Source organism: Anguilla anguilla, chromosome 17, assembly GCF_013347855.1.
Source record: "Anguilla anguilla isolate fAngAng1 chromosome 17, fAngAng1.pri, whole genome shotgun sequence".
Taxonomy (NCBI): Eukaryota; Metazoa; Chordata; class Actinopteri; order Anguilliformes; family Anguillidae; genus Anguilla; species Anguilla anguilla.
The window spans coordinates 29,310,238-29,337,969 of NC_049217.1; the positions used below are offsets into that span (position 1 = coordinate 29,310,238).

The 27,732-nt window shown below is 50.1% G+C and overlaps 1 protein-coding gene across 6 annotated transcripts in view; it reads right to left on the minus strand.

The window, feature by feature from the left end:
- Positions 1-490: 490 nt before the first annotated feature.
- The window catches only part of LOC118216765 (SRC kinase signaling inhibitor 1-like), a 144,765-nt gene continuing 117,523 nt past the window's right edge, over positions 491-27,732 (minus strand). For all 6 annotated transcript variants that reach the window (XM_035398224.1, XM_035398226.1, XM_035398225.1 and 3 more), the window contains 10 exons: positions 27,184-27,314; positions 26,787-26,934; positions 26,333-26,636; positions 24,697-24,982; positions 23,580-23,719; positions 22,731-22,880; positions 19,011-19,100; positions 16,969-18,036; positions 13,234-13,383; positions 491-4,963 (listed from right to left, as the gene is read on the minus strand). In XM_035398224.1, the coding sequence (XP_035254115.1) occupies positions 4,403-4,963; positions 13,234-13,383; positions 16,969-18,036; positions 19,011-19,100; positions 22,731-22,880; positions 23,580-23,719; positions 24,697-24,982; positions 26,333-26,636; positions 26,787-26,934; positions 27,184-27,314 (3,028 nt within the window). In that variant the 3' untranslated portion in view covers positions 491-4,402. The remainder of the gene's footprint in view (positions 4,964-13,233; positions 13,384-16,968; positions 18,037-19,010; positions 19,101-22,730; positions 22,881-23,579; positions 23,720-24,696; positions 24,983-26,332; positions 26,637-26,786; positions 26,935-27,183; positions 27,315-27,732) is intronic.

The window sequence follows — 27,732 nt, forward strand, 5'->3', positions numbered from 1 at the left end:
TATTTCCTAACGTGGCATATCTTTTTTTCCCCAAAGAATAAAAAAAAATTATGTACAAAAAGGCTTAATCATATAAAAAATCAAATAGATGCGGATGTAATTTTACATTATATATTATTCTATTTAACACACTTTTCTTCACAATTTATATTCATTTCATACACAAACATCTGACTAAAGATATATTTATATTTATATATATATGCATACTTTATTTACGTTGTTTTTTTTAGTTAAAACTCTTTGTATGAAATCTCCGTTCAATAGCAGGGGAATTCCAACACTATTCTTCCCTGCTATTCCGTTGTTCGACAAACTCGACCCTTAAAAGTCTGAACTGCTCCTGGTATTCGTCTTATCCCAACCCTTAATTGTGCCACTGCATTAAGACTGAATTAGTGCCGGAAACCACATACACGGGGTATTCATTGTTTTCCCCATTAAGGAGAGAGCAGAGGAAATTTGAACCGTGAAAGTTTAAAAACAATGAAAAGTCTTCCCCCCCCACAACAGATCTTTAGTAAGACTGGACACCCCTGACTCATGGGGTGTTAACCAGAACTCCACAGTTCGTGATAAAATACCCAAGCCTCAACACACTGTGTTTCTCGCATGCCTCCACACCTCACAATTACACTCCAACACAAGCCAGGGTCCAGTCCCGTTACTACACTGTGATGCCTATGATGTGCGTGGGCAGCAGGGCTTGGAACCAAACGCTTTCTGCTTGTTCCAATGGGAAGAACATTCCCATCATGCACCCTGTGCTTCATTAAACAGCTATTAGAGGTGGACCACAAAGCTGTATTTTTTTCCTTGCTATTTATTCTACGGTCCCAGTGCACATGCACGCACGCACACACAAGTTACAGACGTCAAGTCCATCCACGCTTCCCACGCGAGCACACGCCCACTCAAAGCGACGCGCGGCAGCCATGTTGGGACTCAGGGAGAGAAAGCGACGTGTCAGACGAGATGAACAGATCATCGTCGAACAGACGGAGAGTCACGACGCCCAGCTTCAACACGTCACTCGTTCTGTCAGTCACACCCGGTGGTGGAACCCGGGATACGTCCACGTCACGCGTCCGTACTGACCAGGCGATCGTCGGATCGGGGAACGCGTCAAACGAGCGAGATGAGACTTGCTCATCGTCAAACGGAGGCCGCCAAAAGCAGCCGTCGGCACGTTCGCTCCGCTGCCGGCCCACTCAAACAGATCCGGGGGTCATGTGCTCGAGAGAATTCCGTCCTAAGTGTACGCAGGAACCATCGGCGAACGCCCACGCAACGATAAAATCCGACCCAGAAGGCTCCTCTCCTGTCACCGTCTCTTGCATTAAACCATCGTGCTTTGCTTTGACGGCACACCAAATCAATACCCCGAGCTCGCTTTTGTGCGTAACTGAAAAAGCTCGCTGGGCGTGTGACCAGCAACCGCAATCTGTTTCCGACGACAGAGCGGAGAGCGGAGAGTGAAAGAAGAACTCGACGGCATTTTGCGAGGCGTGGTAAAAATTAAAAGGCAAGCGAAATATCGGCTGCTCCCGCGATGCGACAAATCCCACGCAAGAAACACTGTCGTCAATCAGGGGTGGGAGATTCTGGCACACGAGAGTCGGTGCGAACGCAGGTTTTTGTTTCCAACAGTCGCTCTGGCTACAAGAGCTTTTGGCTGTATACAACAACAGTGGCTCACTCGTACATTCGATCACGATAAAACATTTTGTATCGGGGCACAAGAACAGCCAGAATGTCAACGTTTGAGCTAAATTAAGAAATTAATCCCCGAAGTTTGCCCAGAAAACCAGAAACGGACACGGTCCTAGTTGCCCACCTGTCATAAACTCTCACTCTCCTGCATTACTGGAAAGTGCTGAAAGCTTTTTTGTATTTGGTATAAAGGCACTGGCTACATCATTTACATGCGCACCAGTGCCCTGAATATTGGGAGTCATCAGTTTATGCGAGAATTTAGATTATTGCGTACAATGACATGCACATGACTGTTTAAAAAAAAAAAAAAAACCCAAAAAACTATTTTCCCACCGACTGCGAGAACCAGAAACGTAATGGAGGTGTGGAGGCCCATTCTCTAAAAAAATAAATAAATAAATAACGAAATAAATAAAAGACACTGAGGAGCTGCCATTTCATTCCCACCTCTGGTTATTTCTCTGCACCCCTCGCAGGGTATTGGAAAAGGACTGTGGGATGCGTCTCCCATATTGGTAAATACATAAACAAGCAGGCGTGTTCTTTTTCTAAAAATTGCACCTTTACCCGACAGCACTAGCGGCTAATTCGCAACGTTGTATCTATACTGATAGACGGTCTATTGAAATTATTACTAGTAAGTGAAAGAGGCTCTCATGTGGAAAAGCAACGTAGACTAAATTTTTTTGGTATTTTTGAAATACTATTTGTACAACTAAATCTATTTAATGCTTTTCAGTCTAGATTCAAGCAACTTAACATTCAATTCAATCCTTAATTCAATGCTAAACTTTATTTTTTTTAAATAAACAAAACCTGGGTATTCGTTTACTCAGTTAGCGGTAATTGCATTTTGAATTTGCGAAACTGTCTGAGAGCACGAAAATGAACACAAACACTCGCGTTCAATTTCGGGGCCAGAGATAAGCAGAGACGTTGACTGAATCCGGGCCTTAGAGCCTTCTCAGATGTTTCAGAAGAAATTACCTACAAGATAACAATTCTACAACCAACACCACCCATACAAATTGTCTTTGACAAACAAGCGTGTGCGTGCGAACGTTTCTAAGGAAACCAAAAGCGTACCTCCATTTTGAAAAAGCAGAGCCCTTCTGCACACACAGTGTAAACCCACTGTGGTCAGAGACACATACAGCAAGAGGCCACAAAATGGCCGCCGTGCATCCTCTCCTCTACTGAACCATCTGTTGTTATGACAACTGAACACAGGGTCACAGAGTGAGAGTGACACCTGTCACCTGTCACACCCCACCCAGCGCACACCGAATCGGACACCGCGTGATTGAGGGACGTTAGGATGGAAAAAAGGGGTTATGGACAGTCCACGGATTTAGACCAAAGCAGCACCATTCCAGTCTCTTCCAAACTGTGCAACTGGCAAAACAAATTGCGAATATTCTTTCTTTTCTTTTTTTGGAGAATCAAACTACCTATTAAAAATTGATTCAGGTTCTGGTGGTGGGGAAAATAGAAAAATCTGAAAGTGAAAGGGTGAAAATACAATCCCCTTTGGATTATTGCAACTCTTTCGTTGTTTCATAATGTGTCCGACAAATTAAAAATGGTTGACCACAAAATTGTCTGAAACTCGGTAAATAATGTAAGATCTGGCTGTGGGGCCTTCACGGTTCGGAACGAATCTCGCTCAGTACCAGGTGAGTCTACAGTAAGAACTCACCTGTAATAGGTAGGTGGGTATAAACAGCTCAGCTGTAATAGGTAGGAGGGTAAAACAACTCACCTGTGATAGGTGAGTGGGTGTAACAGCTCACCTGTAATAGGTAGGTGGATAAAACAGCTCACCTGTACTGGTGCAGATGGAGAACCAGTCAGCAATGGCTGAAGGAGACTGTACACGCCAGGGTAAACAGGTGAGCACAGCAGACTGTTCCGGACAGGTGGGACCCACACGGAGCCTGTGGAAGATCCGTGGGGGTCCCACCCGTCCTGCTCTGCCTGTGGGTGACCCACTCGGTTTAAGAGTCTCAGAGCACAGTGCGGCGCTGGGGGACGTCTGCGGACGGGACGACGGCGTCTCTTCAGGAGAACATCTCGCTCTTTGTCTTGTATTTCTCTGCTGAAAGGTGCTTGGTGCTTTAGTGAGTGAAATGCTTGCACAGAAACCTCAATACGACATTAAATCCTAGCAACACCCTGTACTTTTTTTATAAAACACTATAAAGTAAGCTCATTTGGAGAGACTCTGCCCCTGCCCCCCCCCCCCCACCCCCTTATCCAAATTTACTGCACTTCTGTCCTGGCCTGTGTGATTGGGTGAGTAGTACGGTGTGTGATATATAGGGATATTCCCGTGTGAGTTATAGGGACATCCATGTGTGTGTTATAGGTACATTCAGTGTGTGTTATAGGGACATTTCTGTGTGTGTTATAGAGACACTCTTGTGTGTGTTATAGGGACATTTCTGTGTGTTATAGAGACACTCGTGTGTGTTATAGGGACATTTCTGTGTGTTATAGAGACACTCTTGTGTGTGTTATAGGGACATTTCTGTGTGTGTTATAGGGACATTCCTGTGTGTGTTATAGGGACATTCCTGTGTGTGCAACAGGGACACATAGGGTCATAGGGGTATTCTTGTGCGTGTTTGGGGGCAGTTCTATGTGCTTTCTCTCGTGGTTGCAGCATGATCGTGTCTCTCTGTGCTCATTCAGAGCTCCCCGGGGGCACAGGCTTGGGGAGGGGCCTGCCTCTGGGCTCCTGGAGGCCCTGGAGGCCGGAGTCCTGGAGGCTCCGCGTGGCCGACTTGAGGCCCAGCGAGGAGAGGGTGAGGGAGGCCAGCGGGGAGGGCGAGGGGGGCGTGGAGGAGGCGGAAGAGGAGGAGGAGGAGGAGGTGGAGGTCGGCGACGAGGAGGTGGTGATGGCGGAGGGCCGGCCGTTGGGCAGGGGGGAGGAGGCAGAGGAGGAGGCGCGCTGCTCCCGGAGGAGCCGGTGGTGGCGGAGCGTGGAGGACAGGAGCAGAGCCTCGGCCCCCAGGCTGGACGCGGACAGGCTGGCCAGCAGGGCCTTGGCCGGCCCGGTGGAGGCCGACAGCGACGACAGCGCCCCCTCCTGGGGGTACCGCTTCAGGCCCGCGCCGAAGACGCCGACGGAGGAGGAGGAGGAGGAGGATGGTAGGGTGGAGGAGGAGGGCAGCCGGCCCGAGAAGCTGACGGTCCGAGCGCTGGAGAGGAGGGGCTCCACGGCCCTGACACCGCTGCTGAGAGCCTGCAGGTACACAGTGCCCCCGGGCAGGAGAGGAGGAGGAGGAGGAGGATGAAGAGTGAGAAGAAGAAGGGAGAAGAAAGGCTTTCAGAGAAGGAACAGAAAAGAGAGTAATAGTCCTACAGTCCGGGTAGGCCGTGGGGCGGCGTTGAGGATGGTGTTGGCCGTGAATCTCCTCCCACAACCCAGAAAAACTGGCTTTTTTTTTTTTTTTTTTAGCAGTGTTAACCAAGGGGTGGGGGCTGACGAGGAAGGTGGGGGTGGTGATTAGGCAGGTGAGGCCAGGCCAGTCCACAGGGCCGGTGATGGGGGGGGCGGGGACAGTTCTGTAGTTTGTTGGTGCTGGGAGGAGACAAACCGTTCACTGCTGAGAGACACGGGGGTCACGGGGGTGGGGGTCATGGGTGCAGCGTGTCGGGTTGCCGCGACGACGCCGTGGTGCGGAGGTGTGTAGACACAGGCAGGCAGGCAGGCAGGCAAGTGACGGGGTGATTGGGGGGGGGGGGGGGGGGGGTGACAACAAAGAGAGAAACAAAACAAAATAAACGACAAAAAAAAAAAAGAACAGACACAGGTATCCGTTATTCAGGTAAGAATCCACATGCATGATGTTAGACACAAGTTCATTTTTGCTTTTACACACAGATTAAAAAAACAGCAGTTTTTTTAAACACATGATAATGGCGGTTGAGGCTCCGAGCCCAACAGTACCGCGCTGGGCAGTGCGGTATTGTTGACGATTCCCCTTCGCATTTTCGCGGACAGGCGGTCCGCTGTTAAAATGCAGGCGGTTGAAATGGACGCCATCGCATGCTCTCCTCCGTCATGCTGCTGGACGACCAGCGGGGGGCGCTGTTATGGCACGTCGCCATCCCCCCCGCCGGGGGAAACAACCCCGGGGACGACGCACAGCAGGTCGGGGGCAGAAAAGGGCGCAGGGCGCCGAACCGGAGTTTACCCATAAGGCTGTGTGTCTAACGCAAACACAAACACTGACTCACTGCGGGGCGGGGGGGGGGGGGAGGATTACTGAGTTCCCTGGATAACTGTGCTGAGTAAAACCCAGAGCAGCTCTTTTTACTGCAGTCCATGTTTCGGATTTCGTAGCGTTCCGGGTTCTACTCAGCGCAGTTATCCAGCTAGCTCAGTCATCCTGCTCTGTGATACAGGGTTTTACTCAGCGCAGTTATCCAGCTAACTCAGTAATCCTGCTTTGTGATACAGGGTTTTACTCAGCGCAGTTATCCAGCTAGCTCAGTCATCCTGCTTTGCGAAACCCCCCCCAGGTTTACAGTCTGGTTTATAGTGGTGACAGGTATGTTTCAGTGCCTCGACACAGCTCAGGTGAACAGTGATGCTCCTGTTTTTGAGAAAAGGGGATCTGACGTTTAATCCAGCTTGTCTGTGTGTCCGAGCGTCCAACCATGGTGCTCATTTAGCTTTGAGGGGAACGATAAGCCTGATTAACAGTTTGCACTAGAACAAAGCCACACATTTGCACATTCGGACACGTCATTGGACAAATGCATTTATTTTGTAATCAGAACAAATGGATGCTTGTTCAACAAAACTGGAGCATTTGGAGTATTTGAAGAACCACCTCGGTCAAGGTGTCCTGTTGCCTAGCAACAGCATCAAAAGCAAAACTGTTTCTGCGTTTTTTTTTTTTTTTTTCATTGCTATAACTGGATTGTAAACGTATTAATAGTATGTAAATTCATAAACATATTAACAGCATTTAAAATTTAGCGTGCCTGACAGGTCATGAGCATATTATGCTTTTTTAAAAATGTTTTGGTTTCAATGGGGCTGTTTAACACACTACAGGGACCTAAGAGTCACAGGTGACCTTTAGCGGCGGCAGCCATGTTTACACTGTTTATGGCTGTGAAATGGGTTTGGCTTTCTGCTTTCAGCCCATGTTTGGAAACGAGTCGCCCAGATCACACAATGACTGAGTGCTGGGGTGCATGTATTTGTTGGGAGAACTTGCGGGGGGTTGTTGGCGCGGGGGGGGCCAGCACCACTGCCCGGCGTCCCAAATTACTTGAGGCTTAAAATCAAAATCTTAGGTCTTACTACATCGACCACCTCCTACATACATTCCAACAGTGGGAGCCACACAGGTGTGCTAATAATAACAAATTATTATTAAAGTACATTACTTTAAGTATTATAAAAGCACATCATTGGGGGAAAAACTGCGCAATTCTTTCAAAAAAAAAAAAGAAACTGCCAAATAAAAACTTCCCTATAACACACTACTGCTGTTGTGAGGCAGTTGCTGTAAATAGCTTGTTGCCTCTGCGTTTCAGCTTCCTGGGGATTTTCTCTCAGCCAATCGGAGGGCAGCGTGGTACGCCGGCCCGCTCCAGGAGTGTGACTCTCCTGCCCTTTTTCTCCAGTTGCCATGGGCACTAACAACTCCATCCGGCAGCCGGTCGGACGGCTGTGACATCACGGCTTTCGAGGTCTCCGTCGGGACAACAATGGCCCCCGCTATCGCTGTCCCCGCACACAGGCCCCATTAAGACAAAGTCGTTAGCGCTGTAGCCCGATAGCAGCGAAACGGCTACCTCTGCGTTGCGCTGCCGCTATGGGATTAGATCTCCTAACGGCAGTTACATTCAATAGCCGTGGGTGCTAATAGCTTTCATTCATCATCTGATGAAATTTTATTACTATTCTTTAAAAAAATTTTTTTTTTTTTTACAAAAGATAAAGGAAGAGAAGAAATACTGAAATGAAAACAGACCCATAAATTTCGGTCAATTTATGGGTGGAAATAAAAGACGGACGTGCCGGCGTGAACTGGAGAGAGAGGGCCACAGACGAGATACTCTTTCGTGAGCTGCGGTGGGTAAGGGGGGGCGTGGGTATGGATGATGGACAGGTGCCTGGCCCAATCAGGCTGGCCCAAAAATGAGCCACACAGGAAGCTCTGTATGAGCTTCTCTTTTTTTTTTTGTCAGATCCTTATTTATCTTCTGTAGTCTCCTTTATTGCTCCAGAGTACATTATTTTTTTCATTGTTGGAAGCGGTATTGGATTGCTATTTTATCCTTGTTTATGGACGTAATGCGACCACTTCGGGCCGTTTGGAGGCATTCTGAGTCCAGCCTCTTTCAGTGCCCGTGAAGCACTTTCTGAGAATGCCGACGAAAAGCCTCAATTCAACATTTAATAACTTGGATTCACAATCGGCCTGGTTCTGTTCCGGCAGGCTGGACGTGCCTCACTGGAACCTCAGGGAACATATTTCACGTTGAGATTTGCGTGTGCTTAATTTAAAATTATTTTCTCAGATCCTAAAATTCATATGAAATATAAAACTACTCATTTTATTTGTTGGACGTGGTTTTGAATTGTTATTTTGTATTTTGTTTGTGTTTGTTTTGTCTACCCCCCGCATCCTGTAATATACGCTCCTGTCTGCTCTCTGTTTCAGTGCCTGTTAAGCATTTTAGAGACTGTCAAAAAAAAAAGAAAAAAAAAAACCTCAATTCAACATTTGTTCTTAATAATTTTGACTCACAATTACACGTGTTAGATTATTTTGTCAGATACGCCTTTTGGTGAGTTCAAAAACGAACTTGCCAAACCGTGTCTGTGCACAAAATGCAGTTAAACCTGTGCAGAATTTTAAGTCAAACTGAAGGACAAATGTTGACTGAATCCAGGCCAAGGTTATGGACAGCAGACTGTGACGCTGAGAGTGGCTACCCTTGAATGTGTCACATCTGTAGAACGCTGGAGCAATGCATCAATTTGCTGGGTCTGGTCCTGAGTGCTACACAACTGCAACGCTAGTGCTGTAATGCTAGTGCCATAATGCCAGTGGTCTGCTTTTTGAGTGCAAAATTGACAGGGGCAACACTGCTCTACACTGGGGATGGGAAACCCATAGTCCTTCAGGACTGCAGAATTTCTGGTGTATATCAGGATAGTACCCTTCTTGATTGCCCAGTGTGCACTCGTGCTCTCTCTCTCTCTCTCTCTCTCTCTCTCTCTCTCTCTCTCGCCCTCTCTCTCAGCATTGCTGTTTGATAGTGTGAGGCTGAACGGAATAACAATGCTGCAGGAAGCATTTTTACTGTTCTTACTTTATCTCCCCTCAGACACAAGCAATGCAATGAACATGACCAGGTCAAGCTTTTCTTTCCTGTAAAAAGTTCCAGAAAAATCTTTTATGGGCATGTCATGCAACCTGTCAAAAAAAGAGAAGGGTTTTCATATCTTTCCACCGGCCCGAGTAAATAATTTAATAATGTTTAAAATGCCATGAGGGGAACTGAGTGGGAAATGTACAGTGTGAGTCTAACGTCATGGTTCAAGGAGGTCCCAGGGCAGCAGCTCTGGACCTTCTCCACATGCTGTATCTTCCTTAACCTCAGGCCCAGGTAGAGAGCTCTCACCTCACCCAGGTCTCAGGTGAACTGAGGAGACCAAGCACCTGGGCGGAAGGCTATTCGAGGTGGAACACTCCCAAACTTTTCACCTGGACATGTTTCAACTAAAAAAAAAAAAAAAGTCATTTTTTCATCGATGCGTTCATCATCCTTTGCTAAAGCTAGACCTCTTTTTTTTATTTTTTTTTTACCCATTCTCTCCACACATCCACCCATTTCCTAACCCACTTGCCATCAAGGGCCAAGTGTATGCAGAGTTTTCCTTTCCACCAAGCTCTACACCGGCTGATTTCTCTTATTGGCTCTCCTTTCCTGGCTGATTATCCACTACATAGCGAAATCACCCGGGGCAGTGCTTAGTAGAGAATAAAACCGCCATATTCTCGGCGATCGATGGAACCAGTTTGACTCCACTGATCCAGCCCATTCATTCCCGGGCCAGGGTGGCGGGGGGCGCTAGAGCCTACCCCAGCATGCACTGAACGAGAGGCAGAGAAACACCCCGGGACAGATTGCTAATCCATTGAGGGGCTCACGCAATTCACTCACCCAATTTAGACTCTCCAAATAACCTAAACGGCGTGTTTTCAGGGCTGTGTTGGAGGAAACCCACAGTACCCGAAGGAAAATCCACACGGACACGAAGAGAACATGCGCATGGACTCCACACAGAAAGCGCACTTCGAACCCAGGACCTCCATGCTGCCAGGCAACGGTGCCATGCACGGCACCACCCTGCTGCGCCCTCCCCCTCCCCCTCCATTATTTTCTTCCTATCCAATTTGGGATGCCCTATCAATCATAACCATAGGAAGCATTATTTTTTTCCCCACACAGAGAGAAGTCAATGTGTGGAATAGCCTGCCAGGTCATGCAGTTGAGGCAGAAACTTTGGAGGTCTTCAAGACTGGGCCTGGTATGGTGTTGGATATTATCTAGCCTGTAGGTAATCAGATGGCACACATAGCTGTATACACGCCATCGATAACCAGTCATTTCTTTGGAAGCACACTGAGCTACTATTCTCTATGTTGTCATGCTCAATGACAGACTACAGGATTCAGCGTCCTTGCACTGAAAAGCAACGCCTTGACAGGATGCACCACCCGACAGCGATTTCTGTACTTCATGTGATGTCATGTGACACCTGCCTGCACTGTGTTAGCTCCCTCCCTGCTGATCTGGACCTGATTGTGTCCTAGAGAAATGTGTCCCCATTCCCCTCTCCCTCCCTCCCTCCCTCCCTCCCCCCCCTTTCAAACTGATGAAAGGATTTCTGTGTATTAATTTTTTTTTTGTCAATGTAATCATTCAGAGCAGTTGGAGCTTTTTCTTATCAAGTGACAAAATGAGAAATGAGGCTGTGTGCTTTTGGATCAGGGTGGTGGGGGGTCACTGCTATATAAAATCACTTTTCTCACAATGTGCTTCCAGAGTTCTGGCGCCTGACGTCGCCTGAACAACTGATTCCTTCCGCAGTCCCCCCCCCCCCCCCCACACAGGGTCCCAGCACGCACCCCTCCCCTCCCTCTCCCGTACTGAGTCACATATCGAGCCCGTCCAGAAGAAGAGAAAGAGCAGTATTTGTTTGCTGTCGCCCGTTTGCCGACGGTCAGAATCGACAAGAAATCATGCCGCCGTCGGTTAGCTGTTCCGTCCCCTGATGGATTGTCCGAAGTGCGCCAAGGCTTGGGGTTCACCAAAATATGGGGGGGGGGGGGGGGGGGTCACTTCAGGTGGGCTTAACCTGCGACACCCGGCCACCAGGATGGACACAGGGAGGGGGCGGGGGGTGCAGATACCCAGTGTTTTATAACTGAGTGCAAAAAGCAGTTAGCCAGTGTTTTATAACTGGAAAGGAAGAGCAGTTAGCCAGTGTTTTATAACTGGGAAGAAAAAGCAGTTAGCCAGTGTTTTATAACTGAGTAGAAAAAGCAGTTAGCCAGTGTTTTATAACTGAGTAGAAAAAGCAGTTAGCCAGTGTTTTATAACTGAGTAGAAAAAGCAGTTAGCCAGTGTTTTATAACTGAGTAGAAAAAGCAGTTAGCCAGTGTTTTATAACTGGGCAGAAGGTGCATTTAACCAGTTTTATAGCTGGGTAGAAGGTAGCGTTGTCAGATTTCTGTTTGAATGGTATTACAGACCAGTGGTTGATTGAGACGCTAATTCGTTTAGAAACTACCGGTATATTTCTTCCATAAAATTATTTGGATATTATTACTATTATTCTATTGTCTGGTCGGGGAACCGGACACCTGTGAACCTGAGTGGAAGGGGCCAGTTAGCCCCACAGCGCTGAGCCGGCTTTGACAGGAAGCAGCTGCGGCTCTCGAACCCTGGACACCCCCCCATCCGCCCACCACCCACCCCCCACCGCCACCCAACCACCCAACCCCCCACCCCGACAGCAACAAGCCTCATTCGTAATTACGCCTTTGGCTGCGCATGTTGTCCGGGATTTTGACAAATTGTAAATCTGGCAACCCTAGGCAGGGTTGTGGGGGGGGGGAGGGGGGGTGGTGATGATGCTCTCTGCAGCTTCTCTAAAGCCGTGCCTCTGTCTGCGCTCCTCACGGCCTGATGGCTGCCGCCGTACGAACCCCCCCCCCCCGCTACCCCCCGCCCCCTCGCTCACAGACCCCCCCCACCCCCCCAGCTCACTGAGCGTGCTCACCCTGCTGGAAAATTGGCAACAGGTTCCGTTGATTATAAAGGCTCTGATCCGCTCTAATTGGTTGGGTGTTGATCGCACCGCTACAACAGAGGGGTGGACAGCGTCTCCGCACCACCGACTCCAGCAACAAATGAGGCGGCAGGAAATTTCAGAAGTAAATGCCAAAGCCGAAAAAAAAATTAAAAAGGAAAAAAAATAAATACTCCCACAGGCGCGTTGACAAAAGAAACTAATTAAAATTAAAACAGAAAGAGGGCCGTCTCAGAGAGAGCCAGGGAGAGTTGAAGGCCACAGGGTAGTCGAAGGAGAAGAAAGTAGGCCTGTCCCTGCACCCTCCAGCCATGTCTGGGCCAGACAGATTGGGCCGGGCACCTGTCCATCATCTATACCCACACGCCCCTTATCCACCGCAGCGGGGACTAATCCAGCTCTCCTGCTCTGAGCAATGATGTCAGAGATTCACCTTTGGCCTTCCATTTCTGTCTCCGCCTACAGATCCCATAAGCCCCAGCGTTATAATACTCCTTCCGAACCATAAATCTTAGAAATCGCACTTGGCAGTGTCTTGACCTTTCAGTCAAGAGCCTTTATTAACAGCATCATGTAGGGAGTCATAATTTACATACACATGCACATCATAATTGCACATGCGGTAATTTTTGGCTCTCCACATGCATGATAATGCCTGTAAACCATGTTTACCCAAGATGATGCAGTGAGTGTCACACTCCGTTCCAAAGACACTAAGCAGCAATAAAAAAAGCGGAGTGGACAACTCATAGTAGTCTCATTCCCTTTAAAAAGAGTGTGACCTTAGTTAACCTAAGAAGTGTTAACCTCAGTTTCCTGGTGAAATTCCACCAAAAGCTGACTCAACACTGTAATCTTATTGTTAACTAAAATGAACTCACCAAGCTATGCTTGAAAAACAGTAACAACTTTGAATGTATAAGTTTATTCAAAATTCGGTGTTAAGGACAAATGTTGATTGAAGGTAGGTCCATTTTTTAAAAACTTCCTCTCCAATCAGATCGGTACTAAATATTAGTGATCCTATAGGCTGCTGCAGACGGACAGAGGGTGGAATTATACTGAGCCTATCGGCTGCTGCAAAGGAAGAGGGCGGAGTTATACTCAGCCAATCGGCTGCAGCAGAGCGAAAAAGGCGGGAGTTGCTAGCGGCGACGCACCTGCTGGCCCTGGTTCTTGAGGAAGTCGTCTCGCAGCTTGCCCGTCTTGCCCTTCTCCGAGCTGCTCTGCTGGAGGTGCTTGAGGCGAGAGGCGGCGGTGGAGGAGTGGAGGGGCTTAGCGGGAACGGCGGGACTGCTGCTGCTGCCACTCTGCAGGGAGATGGGGGGGGGGGGGGGGGTGTGTGAGAGGGGGGTAGAGTTACACTTTTTACCACCCCGCCCAGAGCACGCAGGACACTCCAGTGTTAAATCAGCCCTGAGAATGCTGTACAATTTACTCTGATTCATCTGTGATACTGAACACTTTCATCTTATTCTGTTTTAATTATTTAGTTTTTATTATGCAGGAAATGTTATTAATGCATGCCAAAACAGTTTTTAAAAGTACGCTAACTCGGAGCCTGCCTCAGAGTTAAAAGCTGTTTTAGTTTGCCCAGGGAAAAGGAAAGATGGGAACTGTCGTAAAGCATCAGTGAAGCGCCAGAGCTGGACCGCGGCATCAAACACCCGCCCGCCCTTCCCTCCGCGATCCCGCCCGCCGCGATTAAGCCAAACGCACCGCCGGCCTAGCGGAGATACCGCCAGCGAGGAACCGCGCGCGCAGCTCATCCGCCTAATCACCCGCTCGAGTCATTACCGCCCGCCAACAGGCCGTTTCCTTACACCCGGAAATTCAACCGGCGGCTTATCTTCCAAATCGGAAACTGTGGAATTGGGGGGGGTGGGGGGGGGGGGGGACACAGAAGGGGGTCCTGCCTGCAAAGGCCTTCTGATGTATTTGCCATTAGCACTTCAGTGAACCCCTCCCCTCGACCCCCCCCCCACCCCACCCCACCAGGTTTCCTGCTGGAGAGGGAGCTTCTGATTGCTTCCCCGCGTGAGTCCTGCTTGCTAATTAGCCTGTTTTATAAATGAGGGAGGGGGCGATGCCCCCCCCCCCACGGGTGAGGTGTGGTGTGTTAATGACCTTCTCGTCTGTAAGGGAGCAAAACAGCTCTGCACTGACGTGGAGATTTTTAAAAAAAAAAAAAAGAAAGGAAGAAAAAAAAGAGGATGACATTTCAGCGATATTTTCCATCAGGGGCCTACGCCTGAACTGAATTATTGTGGAACAAATGAACCAAATTATCTCTGCCAGGTAAAACTGGGACTGCAGCTGCATTAATGTCTCGTGAGTGAAGATGATGGCCCAAAACGGCTTCAGAGAAACTTTGCGTGAGCAGATTTTTGAAGGTTTTCTTTTTCTTTTCTTTTTTTCTTTTTACAAACAGCAGAGTGTTTAAAAGCACAGAGTCCGACAGAGAGAAGATCCACGCGAAGCCAGCCGCATACTAAAATTCTGTCACACTGGGAGGCCCTGGGACCAATCAAACGCTGCCCCCCCCACAGGACTCCCAGCCAATCGCCAGGGGCGCGGTCAGGAATTAATTTGAATATCAGCGGGAATGAGGAAACATGGAAATCATAAATCGTATACTAAAAGGGCACAGATCTCTGTGGGAGGACAGAGCTCAGTGTTGTGGGATGACTCATTTTGACTTTTTCACGGATAAAGCCGTCGCTTTCTACAAATGCCGTGGTGTTACGGTGATGTTGCGTTTCCTGTAGTGTGTTTTTTATCCAGCAATCAGCCAAGTAGTATGTACTGTACTGAGAAGGGCCGCCCATCCCTGTTCCTGAATATCTATCGTCCAGCAGGTTTTCACTCCAACCCTAACAAAGCACACCTCATTCAACAGCTAGAGATCTACCATCCTGTAGGTTTTCACTCCAACCCTAACAAAGCACACCTCATTCAACAGCTAGAGATCTGCCATCCTGTAGGTTTTCACTCCAACCCTAACAAAGCACACCTTATTCAACAGCCAGAGATCTCATCGAACTGAAAATAAAACTAGATTCAGGTGTGCTAAAAATTATGGTTGAAATGAAAAACCTACAGGATGGTAGATCTCCAAGAACACAGTTAGGCAGCCTCAATTTAGAGAGACCATAAAATGACCATATGCACAGTATCTGTCAGCATGTGTGTGTGCACATATTATACATATATATTTTTTTTAGTTTATGCTGGCTTTGCATGTTTTGCAGTAATCCCCATTACAACGGACCCTGACCTGATACTGAATCGAAGTCAATTGAAGTTTCCATTCACATCACACAAACCATCACGTCACACAAAATCACATAAGTTGTAATTAATGAGGTATTACATGTCTACGACAACTAAAAAAGCAAAACAAATCAAGTGTATTTGGCTATCAATTTTAACATACAATGGGGGAATCAACAGAACTCAAACACACAGAGAGAAAGAAAACTCAAGTTCTGGAGGGCTTTTACCAGCCAATGAGAGAGCAGCACAGGAAAGTGCGGACAGAACATATTTAATGAGAGTATTTACACACAAAGCAGCAGGATTCGGGGTTACAGCAGGCGAGCAGAGCACCAGAGCAGAAGCAGAAGAGGTCAGTACTCGATTACTCGGACACGGTGGTGCACGGCAAGCTCTCGATACGCACAAACCGGATGGGAACACTGAGATACTCGGCTTTGCCTCATTCAAGAGCTTCTACAGTCAGATGGGTGCTCTGTGTCAGACAGGATCAACCCTTGTCCCCAGGGAAGCACACAGGGGGTCTGCTGGTGCTTTTCAAAGGTGCCCCAAACCTTCAAATCCACACTGGAATGAGACCAGGTGAGGTTGACAACAGCGCTAACTGATCAATTAAGTACAGCATAGCGACTGACACCAGCACATCCTGCGGCTCTTCTGGTCCAAGGTTGAGCAGCCTCGGTTTACATGGATGCCCCCCCCCCCCTACTGGGCAGAACGTCAACACATTCAGAGGCTACAGAAGACATTTAAGACTGGACTGGATTTTGTATTTATACTGTCGGTTTATGGCTGACACCCCACTGCGCAAGCCAGTCTTTACCCACTACTCGGGTTAAAGAGCACAAAATGGCTCCTTTGCACAGAAGATGTGAGCTGTGCTCCCAATAGCACACATGCTACATCTGCAGGCTTTATTTGACCATAATAAAGGAGGCTGAAGTCTCGAAGCTCTTATTTACTTTAGTCTGTGCATCCCTCGTCTGTTCTTTCATCTGTGAAAAGGTCCCCAGACCTGAGATGACAAACATCATAGCAGACGGTAATTATTTTTTGTTTTTTTTAAACTGAACTGGAGATGAAAACAGAGACACTGTTTGCCGACGCCTAGCAAACTAACTTCGGACATTTCAGAACTGGCCGTACAAAGGCTGTCAAAAAACATCACTGTGACACAATGGCACGGGAGAGAATGAATAACATTTAGAATCTTTTATCCTCATAGACATTTTTATAAATGCGCTGAGGGAAGATGTGTTATGGATTGGCTGACAGTTACGGGTGGAGGTCAGAAACTACGTCATGGTGTTGGGGCGAGACCCAACTGACAGTTACGTGTGGAGGTTGAAAACTACGTCATGGTGTTGGGGCGAGACCCAACTGACAGTTATGGGTGGAGCATTGAAACTACGTCATGGTGTTGGGGCGAGACCCAACTGACAGTTACGTGTGGAGGTTGAAAACTACGCCATGGCGTTGGGGCGAGACCCAGTCTAATCCCGCGTGCTGGGAGAGGAGAGGCAGGAAGCGGAGAGATCAGAGGAAGCGGGGCGAGCTTCGAGAGGAGGAAGAGTGGAGCAGAAGCAGAAGGGGAAGGCCTGGCTGTTCGACGGCAGAACCTTGGTCGCGGTCGGCTGGATGGCGAAGGCCTTGGATTTGGGCTTCGGTGGGACGGGTGGCCGGGTCTTGTTGGGGGAGGGCGTGGTCGTCGAGCCTGGGGGGTCAACGGGCACGGAGGGGGGGACCCCGAACTCCTGCAGGGCGTGCTCCAGATCACGGATGGTCTCCTCCAGGCTTCCCAGCCGCCTGTAGGTACTGCTCCGGATGTCCTCCCCCAGGGACCTCCTGAACCGGCCTACTTCTGCCTGGTCTGCTTCGGCCTGGCCTTCAGCCAGGCCTGTTCTGACCTGGCCTGCTTGTGCCTGGTCTGATCCGGGCTGGTCTGCTTCGGCCTGGCCTGGCTCAGAGACAGCAGGCTTCGGCAGGGTGTCCCTGGTCAGGCCAGCCGCCACGCCCTCCGTCCCCGCTGTGACGGGGACTTCCAGGGTCCTCTGTCCCGTTCTTATCCCCAGCTTCACCGCCTCTTTCAGCTGGCCGAGCTGCCTGTGGGCCGGCCGGGCCCCGGGGGTGGTCTGGAGCTCCACGGCCCCATGACCGGCGGCCTGCCTCCCTGATGGATCCGCAGGCTCAGGATGGCCCGGCCCGCAGTCCTTCTCCAGCACGGCCAGCAGGAGGCGGTAGGCCTCGCTGACACACACGGCTTCCGTAAAGAGCAGGACCAATGGAGCTCGGCTCAGGTCAGGGACGCTGTGGACACTTCCGCCCTCACCCGGGGTCTGGACTGGGACAGTCATAGTCTGTACCTCTTCCCCTCTCTCCCTGATGACATTCTGGGCCTCTGCTCTGGACAGCACCCTCACCTCCCTCTCTGTAACAAGGAGGCCCAGCTCTTCCCAGGGTTCCCGGCCTTCAGGGACCTCCTGAGAAGGGCGGGAGTCCCTTGAGACCGACCAACGCCGTGTTTGGGCCTGTACGTTATGGTGAGAGTCACTGACACAGCTGCTGCCACTTCCTGTAGTGAGGTCACTTCCTGCTATGATGTAACTTCCTGTTGTGATGTCACTTCCTGCTATGAATCCATCCTGCATGACTCGATTGGACCAGCTACTCATTGAAACATCCTGGAGCTGAGAAACAAAAATTCAAATAAAAGGTTAAAACTAATTCATTCTAAATATACATATAGATACAGTGTATTAAAAAGACCACTACTAACACTCATAGAAATTGCATATGCTTCAATATATAGAAATTAACAATATAATCAAGCTATTTCAACACTTCAAAATATATGGATAAATATATTTGTCAATGGTATTCACAAATTTACAACATATTGCAGTATATGTCCTTTCTGTAAGGGAATACTATGGTTACGTCATAACTCAAGCCTATTAATCCTAACACAGTTCTAACTAAACATATTTCCTACGACTGTACAACAGGCCACAAAACACATGGGGAATTTTCTAAGCAGGGAGGTCGTCAAGGGAACCAAAGATCACGCCTTTGCGTTAGTAACCAATGGGAAAGTGTGGAGTGCTCTACTATAGTCACTTTGACATTCTGAACTGGGAATATTGTTGTCGCCTCTGCCATTGGGAAAAATGATTCTCATTATTTCTGCTTTACTGGTGATTGAATTACCATTTACCACATTCACTAAAAGCGGATTTAACATTTCTTGAATAAGAGAGAACCATTCCAATTTCATAAAATTGGATGCACTTGCACATTAAGAAAGATTTTACATTTGAATACAAGCTTAATGGTTGGAACGCAAGCGCAGTGGTTTAGTGTATAATGTCAAAATTCGAAACCATACAATTTCAAATTAAAGCACAGCGAATCTTCATTGCAAGCGAAAGCACTAAAAATTCAACCAAGAAAATGGGAAAAGAGCCAAGAGTAAAGTGCAGGTTTTAAAATGTATGAATCAAGCTAAACTAGAAGCCATAAAATACATTTAAAAATGGCCAGTGAGATAAACTCAGAAGTGAAACCCATATGAACATCATTATTAAAATATCACATAATTCAGCGTCGGTGACGCATGCGTATTGGGCTGTTTGGGGGGGGGGGGGGGGGGGGGGGGTGGTACCTGGGGGGCCCGTCTGGGTGTGCGTTTGCGGTGCTGATCCAGTGTGTTTGGATCCTGCAGCAAACAGGACCGCTCCACTGACGCTGGGGACTGATAACATACAACACACGACACTGTGACACACACCGCCCAGCACACACACACACACGCACGCACGCACGCACGCACGCACGCACGCACGCACGCACGCACGCACACACACCGCCCAGCACACACACACACACACACACACGCACACACATGCACACACACACACACACACACACACCGCCCAGCACACACACACACACACCGCCCAGCACACACACACACACACACACACACACACACACACACACACACACACACACACACACCGCCCAGCACACACACACACACACACACACACACACACACACACACCGCCCAGCACACACACACACACACACACACACACCGCCCAGCACACACACACACACACACACACACACACACGCACACACACACCGCCCAGCACACACACACACACACACACACACCGCCCAGCACACACACACACACACACACGCACACACACGCACACACACACACACACCGCCCAGCACACACACACACACCGCCCAGCATGCGCGCACACACACACACACACGGTGACACACACCGCCCAGCACACGCACACACACACACGACACGGTGACACACACCGCCCAGCATGCACGCACACACACACACACACACACACACACACACACACACACATCGCCCAGCATGCACGCACACACCTACACACACACACACACGGCCTCCACCAAAAACACATGGCCTCACACCAATCCCCCTACACATCCCCACACAGTGCTGCAGCTCTGTCTCAGGAGTGAAGCAGGTGCCCAGGTAAGCATCCAGGACAGAGCACAGTTAGCACAGTTTATTAGACAGGGAGACACAGTGAGCCGCAGTGAGGCAGTGTGGAGGAGAGGATTGGTGGAGAGTGTTACGGTGAGGTGCGAGGGAGGGCGGTGTTTCAGAGCACCGCACATTCTGATTGGGCAGCCAGCAGATCCCCTCGCTGAGACGCCTCGAAAGACCGTCTCCATGGCAGCGTAGGACCTGAGCAACAGGTGTGTGAGCTCATCGTGACAACCATGCTGGGATCAGATCGGCCAGTCAGTGCAGAAAAACCCCACATCAGACCGGACATACGCAAAGTACAATGAAAGGGGCTGTCTGATTGGCTGCAGGAAAGTGCCGTCCGTGACAGAGCCAGTCTGATTGGGCAGCGCAAAGTGCATTGAGAGCAGCAGTCTGATTGGCTGCGGACTGAATCCCTCACTTGATGGGTTAGAGGTGGTCAATGTGCATAAATGTTTGTGGAGGGAGGGGAGGGGAGGGGTGAGATTTGGGGGAAGGCAGGGTGCGTTCAGTGCCAGGCACGGGGAGGGGCCTGGTCAGCCTGTGGTGCACACAACCCCGCAGATTTGGGGTGTACCTTCCATCCCAGGGCCCCTGGGGGCCACAGGTCCAGGCTGGAGGGCGGGGCACTGGTCCTGCACAGGGACTGGGGGAGAGGGAATGCTTTGATGGGGGGTCTCAGTAACACCTGGCGAGGGGAGGGGAGGGGAGGGGTAGAGACGGACGGACGGACGAATGGGAGGATAGAAATATTGTAAGTAATATAAAGGTCAAAAGGTCAACATTTGTCCTTTACACTGATACACAAACAAATGCAAGTTATAGTTTTTCTTCAAACACAGACGCAGACACACACACACACACACGCACTGTTCACTGATCATCAAATGTGACTTGTCACACTGTTTGTGAAGAACAAGTAACGTAACACTTGCATTTATTTGCAAGTCAAAGTAAAAGACAAATTAGGGAAGTCCAGAGTCAAGGATAAATGTCCATTCAATACACGTTAAGGCTAAGGATGATGTTGATGTTGAAATGTTGATTGAACACAGGCCAGAGACGAGGTGGGTCAGTTCTCTCCTTGCTGGACGAGCCTCTACCCACATGGTCTGAGTTGGGGAACAGTACAATCCCCTGTTTCGATTTCTACCACCAAAAGTGCCCATCCCCCCCAAAACTTACCACCAGTGGCCAGAGCATGTGCAATACGAGCATGAGTCATGTGACATGATTGATTAATGCTAATCAGTTCCATTTTAATAAGCTTCGACTTCAAGGGAGATTTCAGGGTAAGCTTAATTGATTTGGACCCCCTCCCCCTCCCCCTCCCCACTGCTACCCCCCACCCACTCACAGTTTGCGCAATCCCTGAGGGACAGCCAATCGGCTGTCAGAGCACGGAATGAGCAGTTTAATTGAAAGTCATGCAGAAAATATTTGCCCTGTCGAGGTTCACTGTATCAGGGTGAGTTCCAGGGCATATCTAGAAAACAAATCGTCAGATCGCAGCAAAACTACAGTATCTGGATGGATAGACAGCACTCTTTTTCTTTTTTCTTAGACTCATCTGTATTTGGCTGACCTGGAGTCATCACATTTCGTTTCGTCTTTTTAGAGATGATAGTGGGTTTTTTTGGTTAGATTTTGTGTGCCTCGTGTTCTGTGCAGGTGTTCAGGTATATGAAAAGCACTTCATGAAAACAGTCTATTAATAATAATAATAATAATAATAATAATAAAATGTCTTGATATTTGAGACCTGAAATTCTTATATAATCAGCTATATATATATATATATATATAATATTGCCTTGCACCTGTGAGGCTCATGCATAATTAACTGTGCTGTAGCCTACGTATTATGCAGTATTTTCGGTGAACAGAAGAGGCTGAGGTTGTCACATGGCTTTTTAGAGAGACGCTGTACAGCTGAAAGAAAAAAGAAAACTGGGCAGAAACCCAGGCCTGAACTCCCAAAAAGCGAGCAATTGAGGTAGAAAAGAAAAGAAAAAAAAACTCTCTAGTAAAACACTCAAATGGTGAAGAGAGAGCAAAAAAAAAAAAAAAACTCAACAATGGGAATAAATCTCCTGAGGAAGCCAGCTATCGGAAGGGGGGGGGGGGGGGGGGGGGTTTGGCACAGACTGCCGTGTCTGTCTGGCTTCAGTCCAAAAACAAGCTGCCCAGGGACTGCAGATAAAAATGAACTTCCCCGACTGACTCTGGCGCTTTTACAGAACTGCCATTAATGTGCACTGTGCCCGTCAAATAAGCGAATTAATTAAATTAAGGGAAGTAGTAGAAAAACATTACGCAAGGACCAGAAGGAGTAGAGAACGCAGCGCTCGCTCAGACACGGCCAGAGAGACGAGGTCACCGCGACGAGGTCACCGCGATGAGGTCACCGCGATGAGGTCACGGTGATGAGGTCACTGCGATGAGGTCACCGCGATGAGGTCACTGCGAGGACAGGGAGGAGTAGAGAACGCAGCGCTCGCTCAGACACGGCCAGAGAGACGAGGTCACTGCGATGAGGTCACGGCGATGAGGTCACCGCGATGAGGTCACTGCGATGAGGTCACGGCGATGAGGTCACCGCGATGAGGTCACTGCGATGAGGTCACGGCGAGGACTGGGAGGAGCTGCGGGCGGTGAGGTTCGCTTCAGCGCGCCCCGCTCGCTCTCGCGTTTGGGTGATTCCGGAACATTCCGCGGGTTCTTTTCGTGACCCTGCCCCTGTGTGGGCTCTCCACGACGACCCCCCCCCCCCCCCAACCACCCACCCCCTCACCCTCCCAACCCTCGTGAGGAGGAGCTGGCTCCTACCTCCGCCACGTTCTTCTGCTCCTCCTCTTCCTCGTCCTTCGCCCCCGAGGCGATGGCGGGGGGCGTGGAGGCCGGGCGGGGCGCCTCCGACACCGTCCGCCGAAGCTTGACGTGCGGCTTCGCCGACTCCGCCTCCTCCGACTCAGACTTCTGCGGGGGGGGGGGGGAGAGAGAGAGAGAGAGAGAGAGACAGGGGGAGAGGGGGGCGAAGAGAGGGGGGAGAGAGCGAGAGAGAGTGAGAGGGGGGAGGAGTGAGAGGGGGGGGAAGAGAGAGAGAGAGAGGGTGGAAGAGAGTGAGAGATGGGAGAGAGGGGGGAAAGAGAGAGGGGGGAAGAGAGTGAGAGAGAGAGGGTGGAAGAGAGTGAGAGATGGGAGAGAGAGAGCGAGAAGGAGAGAGGGAGTGAGAGAGGGGGGAAAGAGAGAGGGGGAAGGAGAGAGAGGGGGGGAAGAGAGAGAGAGAGAGGGTGGAAGAGTGAGAGATGGGAGCGAGAGCGCGAAGGAGAGAGGGGGAGAGAGTGAGAGAAAGAGCAAGAGAGAGTGACGGGGAGAAAGATTATTATTATTATTGTTATTATTATATAATATCAGTATTATTACTCGGAAATAGTGGTTGTTGTTGTTACCACAGTTAGATATAGAAATCATTCTTATAAATTCACTTCCATGTTTTAGTGCTTTTCTGTATTAATGTTTTGGCAACATTGAAAAAATGTTGTGAATTTCATGCCAATAAAACATTTTTGAATTTAGAATTTTGAGAGAGAGAGGAGGGAGAAGAAGAGACAGAGGTGGGTGGTGTGTGTGTGCGCGTGTGTGTGCGCGCGTGTGTGTCTCTGCTCGGTCTCTCACCTTCATGCTCTTGCCGGGCCCGATGACCTCGCCGCTGCGGCAGGTGAGCCCAGGGGATGATGGGAAACTGCGGCGGGGCGGCGGGGGAGGGGGCGACTTGGAGGGCTTCTCCGTACGATAGCGGGCCACCGTCAGCTCGTCTGCACAGCAGAGACACAGCATCAGCCGAGAGGAGGGCGATGGACAGGGCCATATCTGCTCCTGGTTCTCCTGCCCACTCCTGGCCTTAATGACTTCATTAGCCCAAACATTTACACCGTCTAACATTTCAGCGACGTTTCCCGATAAGCGCATGAATGACAGCCAAAAGACTTGTTTTTGTGTCCCGATGTAAAACATTTTTACTGTGATCTAATCTACCAGTGCTGGAGTGTACAGCCAATTAGCTCATTTAACTCAACGGGTAATTGGTGGAAACAAACAGCTTGTACACATGCCAGCCTTCCAGGACTGGAGTTGCCCACCCCGGGTATAAGCCCTTAATCACACACTGCCCAGCACACACACACACACACACACACACACACACACAACACGGTAACACACACACACACACAACACGGTAACACACACACACACACAACACGGTAACACACACTGAAACAACACCCGAATGCACAAAGCTACACTGCCCAGCACACACACACACAAACACACACAACATGGTAACACACACTGAAACAACAACCGAAAGCACAACGCTACACCGTCCAGTACACACACACACACACACACACACACACACACAACACGGTAACACACACCAGCAGCAGGGACCAAGCCTCTTTAGCATCTCCCATTCAATCAACATGAGTCCTTAACTGGACTTTGTTTTTTTTTAATTTTATTTCAGTGTAAATTTTTACTAACGAGTCGATTTTTTATCGAGCTCCAATCACGCCAGTCTGCGCTTCCTGTTCCTGACCGCAAGTTCTGTTTTACGACGCCGGATTCAAACAGTGCAAATCTACAGCGGCTGAGAGGTTTACAAATGAGACCTTACAAAAAAAAAAGAAATCAGGACTCAAAGAGAGAAAATTCACAGTTATTGCGAATATCGGACTGTGTGAACATCGGGCGGGTGCAGGCGGTATCCATGGCGACGGGCGCGGCTCACCTGACCCTCGGCGGGAGCCGGGCTCCTTGCTGGGCAGCTTGTGCAGGTGGGACTGCGGCTTGCTGGGGCGGTGCTCCGGGGTGGGGGCCAGGTTCTGGAGGGAGGGGGGGAGGTTCTGGAGGGCCGGGGGGGCGGGCACCGGGGGCTTGATCTGCTTGGCGGCGAAGTCCAGGTCCGGGATGGCCTTCATGAGCTCGGCCTGCGTCTCCTCCAGCAGCCGGTTGATGTCCTGCGTGCTGTACTGAGTCAGGCTGGCCCTCTTCTCCTCCCAGTCCCGCTCCGCGGCCTGAGACACACACACACACACGGTCAGTATACACACACACACACACACACAGCAGCCGGTTGATGTCCTGCGTGCTGTACTGAGTCAGGCTGGCCCTCTTCTCCTCCCAGTCCCGCTCCGCAGCCTGATACACACACACACGGTCAGTACACACACAAACTCACACACACACAGCAGCCGGTTGATGTCCTGCGTGCTGTACTGAGTCAGGCTGGCCCGCTTCTCCTCCCAGTCCCGCTCTGCGGCCTGATACACACACACACACTCAGTCAGTAATACACACACACACACACACACACACACACACACACACACACACACGGTCAGTATACACACACACGCACACGGTCAGTATACACACACACACACACAGCAGCCGGTTGATGTCCTGCGTGCTGTACTGAGTCAGACTGGCCCTCTTCTCGTCCCAGTCCCGCTCCGCGGCCTGATACACACACACAGAGTCAGTAATACACACACACACACACACACACACACACACACACACACCATACACACACACACACACACACACACACACACACACACACACACACACAGAGTCAGTAATACACACACACACAGCAGCCGGTTGATGTCCTGCGTGCTGTACTGAGTCAGACTGGCCCTCTTCTCCTCCCAGTCCCGCTCTGCGGCCTGATACACACACACACGGTCAGAAATATACACACACACACACACACAGTCAGTAAGACACACACACACACACACACACACACACACACACACACACACACACACACACACACACGCGTGCGGTAATACACACACACACACACACACACACACACACACATACACACACACACACACACGTGCGGTAATACACACACACACACACACACACACACACACACACACACACACACACGCACACACACACACACACACGCACACGGTCAATATACACACACACACACTCAGTCAGTAATACACACACACACACACACACGCGCGTGCGCACGGTCAGTAATATACACACACACACACACACACACACACACACACACACACACACGCACGCACGGTCAGTATACACACACACACACACACACACACACACACACACACACACACACACACACACACGCACATACAGAATACACACACACACACACACACACACACACGTGCGCACGGTCAGTAATACACACGCACACACACACACACACGTGCGCACGGTCAGTAATACACACACACACACGTGCGCACGGTCAGTAATACACACACACACACACACACGGTCAATATACACACACACACACACACACGCACGCACACACACACACGCGCGTGCGGTAACACACATGCAGGACAGGTGTTCAGTACCAGTCTGACCTCCACCGACACGGACTTGTCGGCGGGGCCGCGGCGGGCGGAGAGCTCCTCCAGGGCGCGGCTCTTGGCCGGGACGGGCGGGTAGGAGTCGCGGTCGCGGTGGGGGCCGGACGGGCTGCCAGAGCCGGCGTGGGGCGTCCAGCTGCTCAGGCCGGAGGCGTCCCCGACGTCGCCGAGGGGCGGGCTCGTGGGGACGTCCAAATCCGCCGCGCCCTTCCCCACGTCCTCACTCTGCCTGGGGGACGAGCCGGAAAAGTCCTCGTGCCTCTTCCATATGGAGCCCTCATTCACCTGCCTGAACACAGAGAGGGGACCAGTTACACACACACACACACGCGCACACACACTACAAACACACACATGCTCACTCGCACACACACACGCACACACTCACACACACAAATACACACACACACTCACTCACACACACCTGCGCACCCAGTACCTGCGCAGAGTGGCCAGTGTGTCGGTGATGGACTTGCAGCGTTTCAGCAGGGCGTCCAGTCGGTGCGGCTCCTCCTTCAGGAACTTCACGGCCTCCACCTCCACCCTCAGCACCACCCGCATCTTACTCTGCAAGCTGGGGAACTGGTCTGGAGCGCAGAGACACAGCAGCGTGTGAAGCGATGTGTGTGTAAGGCAAGTGACTCTGAGTGAACGTGAGGGACTCTGGGTAACTCCGGGTGAATAACAGTGACTCTGAGTGATTCTGTGTGAATGCAAGTGAATCCGAGTGACTCTGTGTGAATGTGAGTAACTCTAGGTGAATCAGAGTGACTGAGTGTGAATGTGAGTGACTCTAGGTGAATCAGAGTGACTGAGTGTGAATGTGAGTGACTCACTCTTGAGCTCAGTGAGCGTCTCTCCCAGCTTCCTCAGCACCACGGCCTTCTCCTCCAGCTCCTGGACCGTCGCGTGCTTGTGGTTCACGGAGGAGTCCTTCTGGATCTCCTCCACCGACTTCTCCAGGTCACTGCAACCACACACAGCACCGCCATATCGCCACCACTCTGCACTGCAGGGCCGCCCAGCCCTGTTCCTGGAGATCTGCCGTCCTGTAGCACATCTCTCTCAACAGCTAGACATCCACTGTAGGTCTGCATTTCAACCCAAATTTGTGGTGTGCTTTGTTAGGGTTGGAGTGAAAACCTACAGGACGGTAGATCTCTAAGCTGTTGAATGAGGTTGGCTTTGTTAGGGTTGGAGTGAAAACCTACAGGATGTGAGATCTCCAGGAACAGTTTTGGAAACCACTGTACTGTTGTAACACTAATGACTTGGACTCAGCTATGCTTGCTGCCCAAACCTTTAAGCGCGCAGTTCTGCAAGTTGCCGTGAACAGGAGCATTAGCCAAGTGCCTAAATGTAAACGTCAATCATTGAGTACGTAA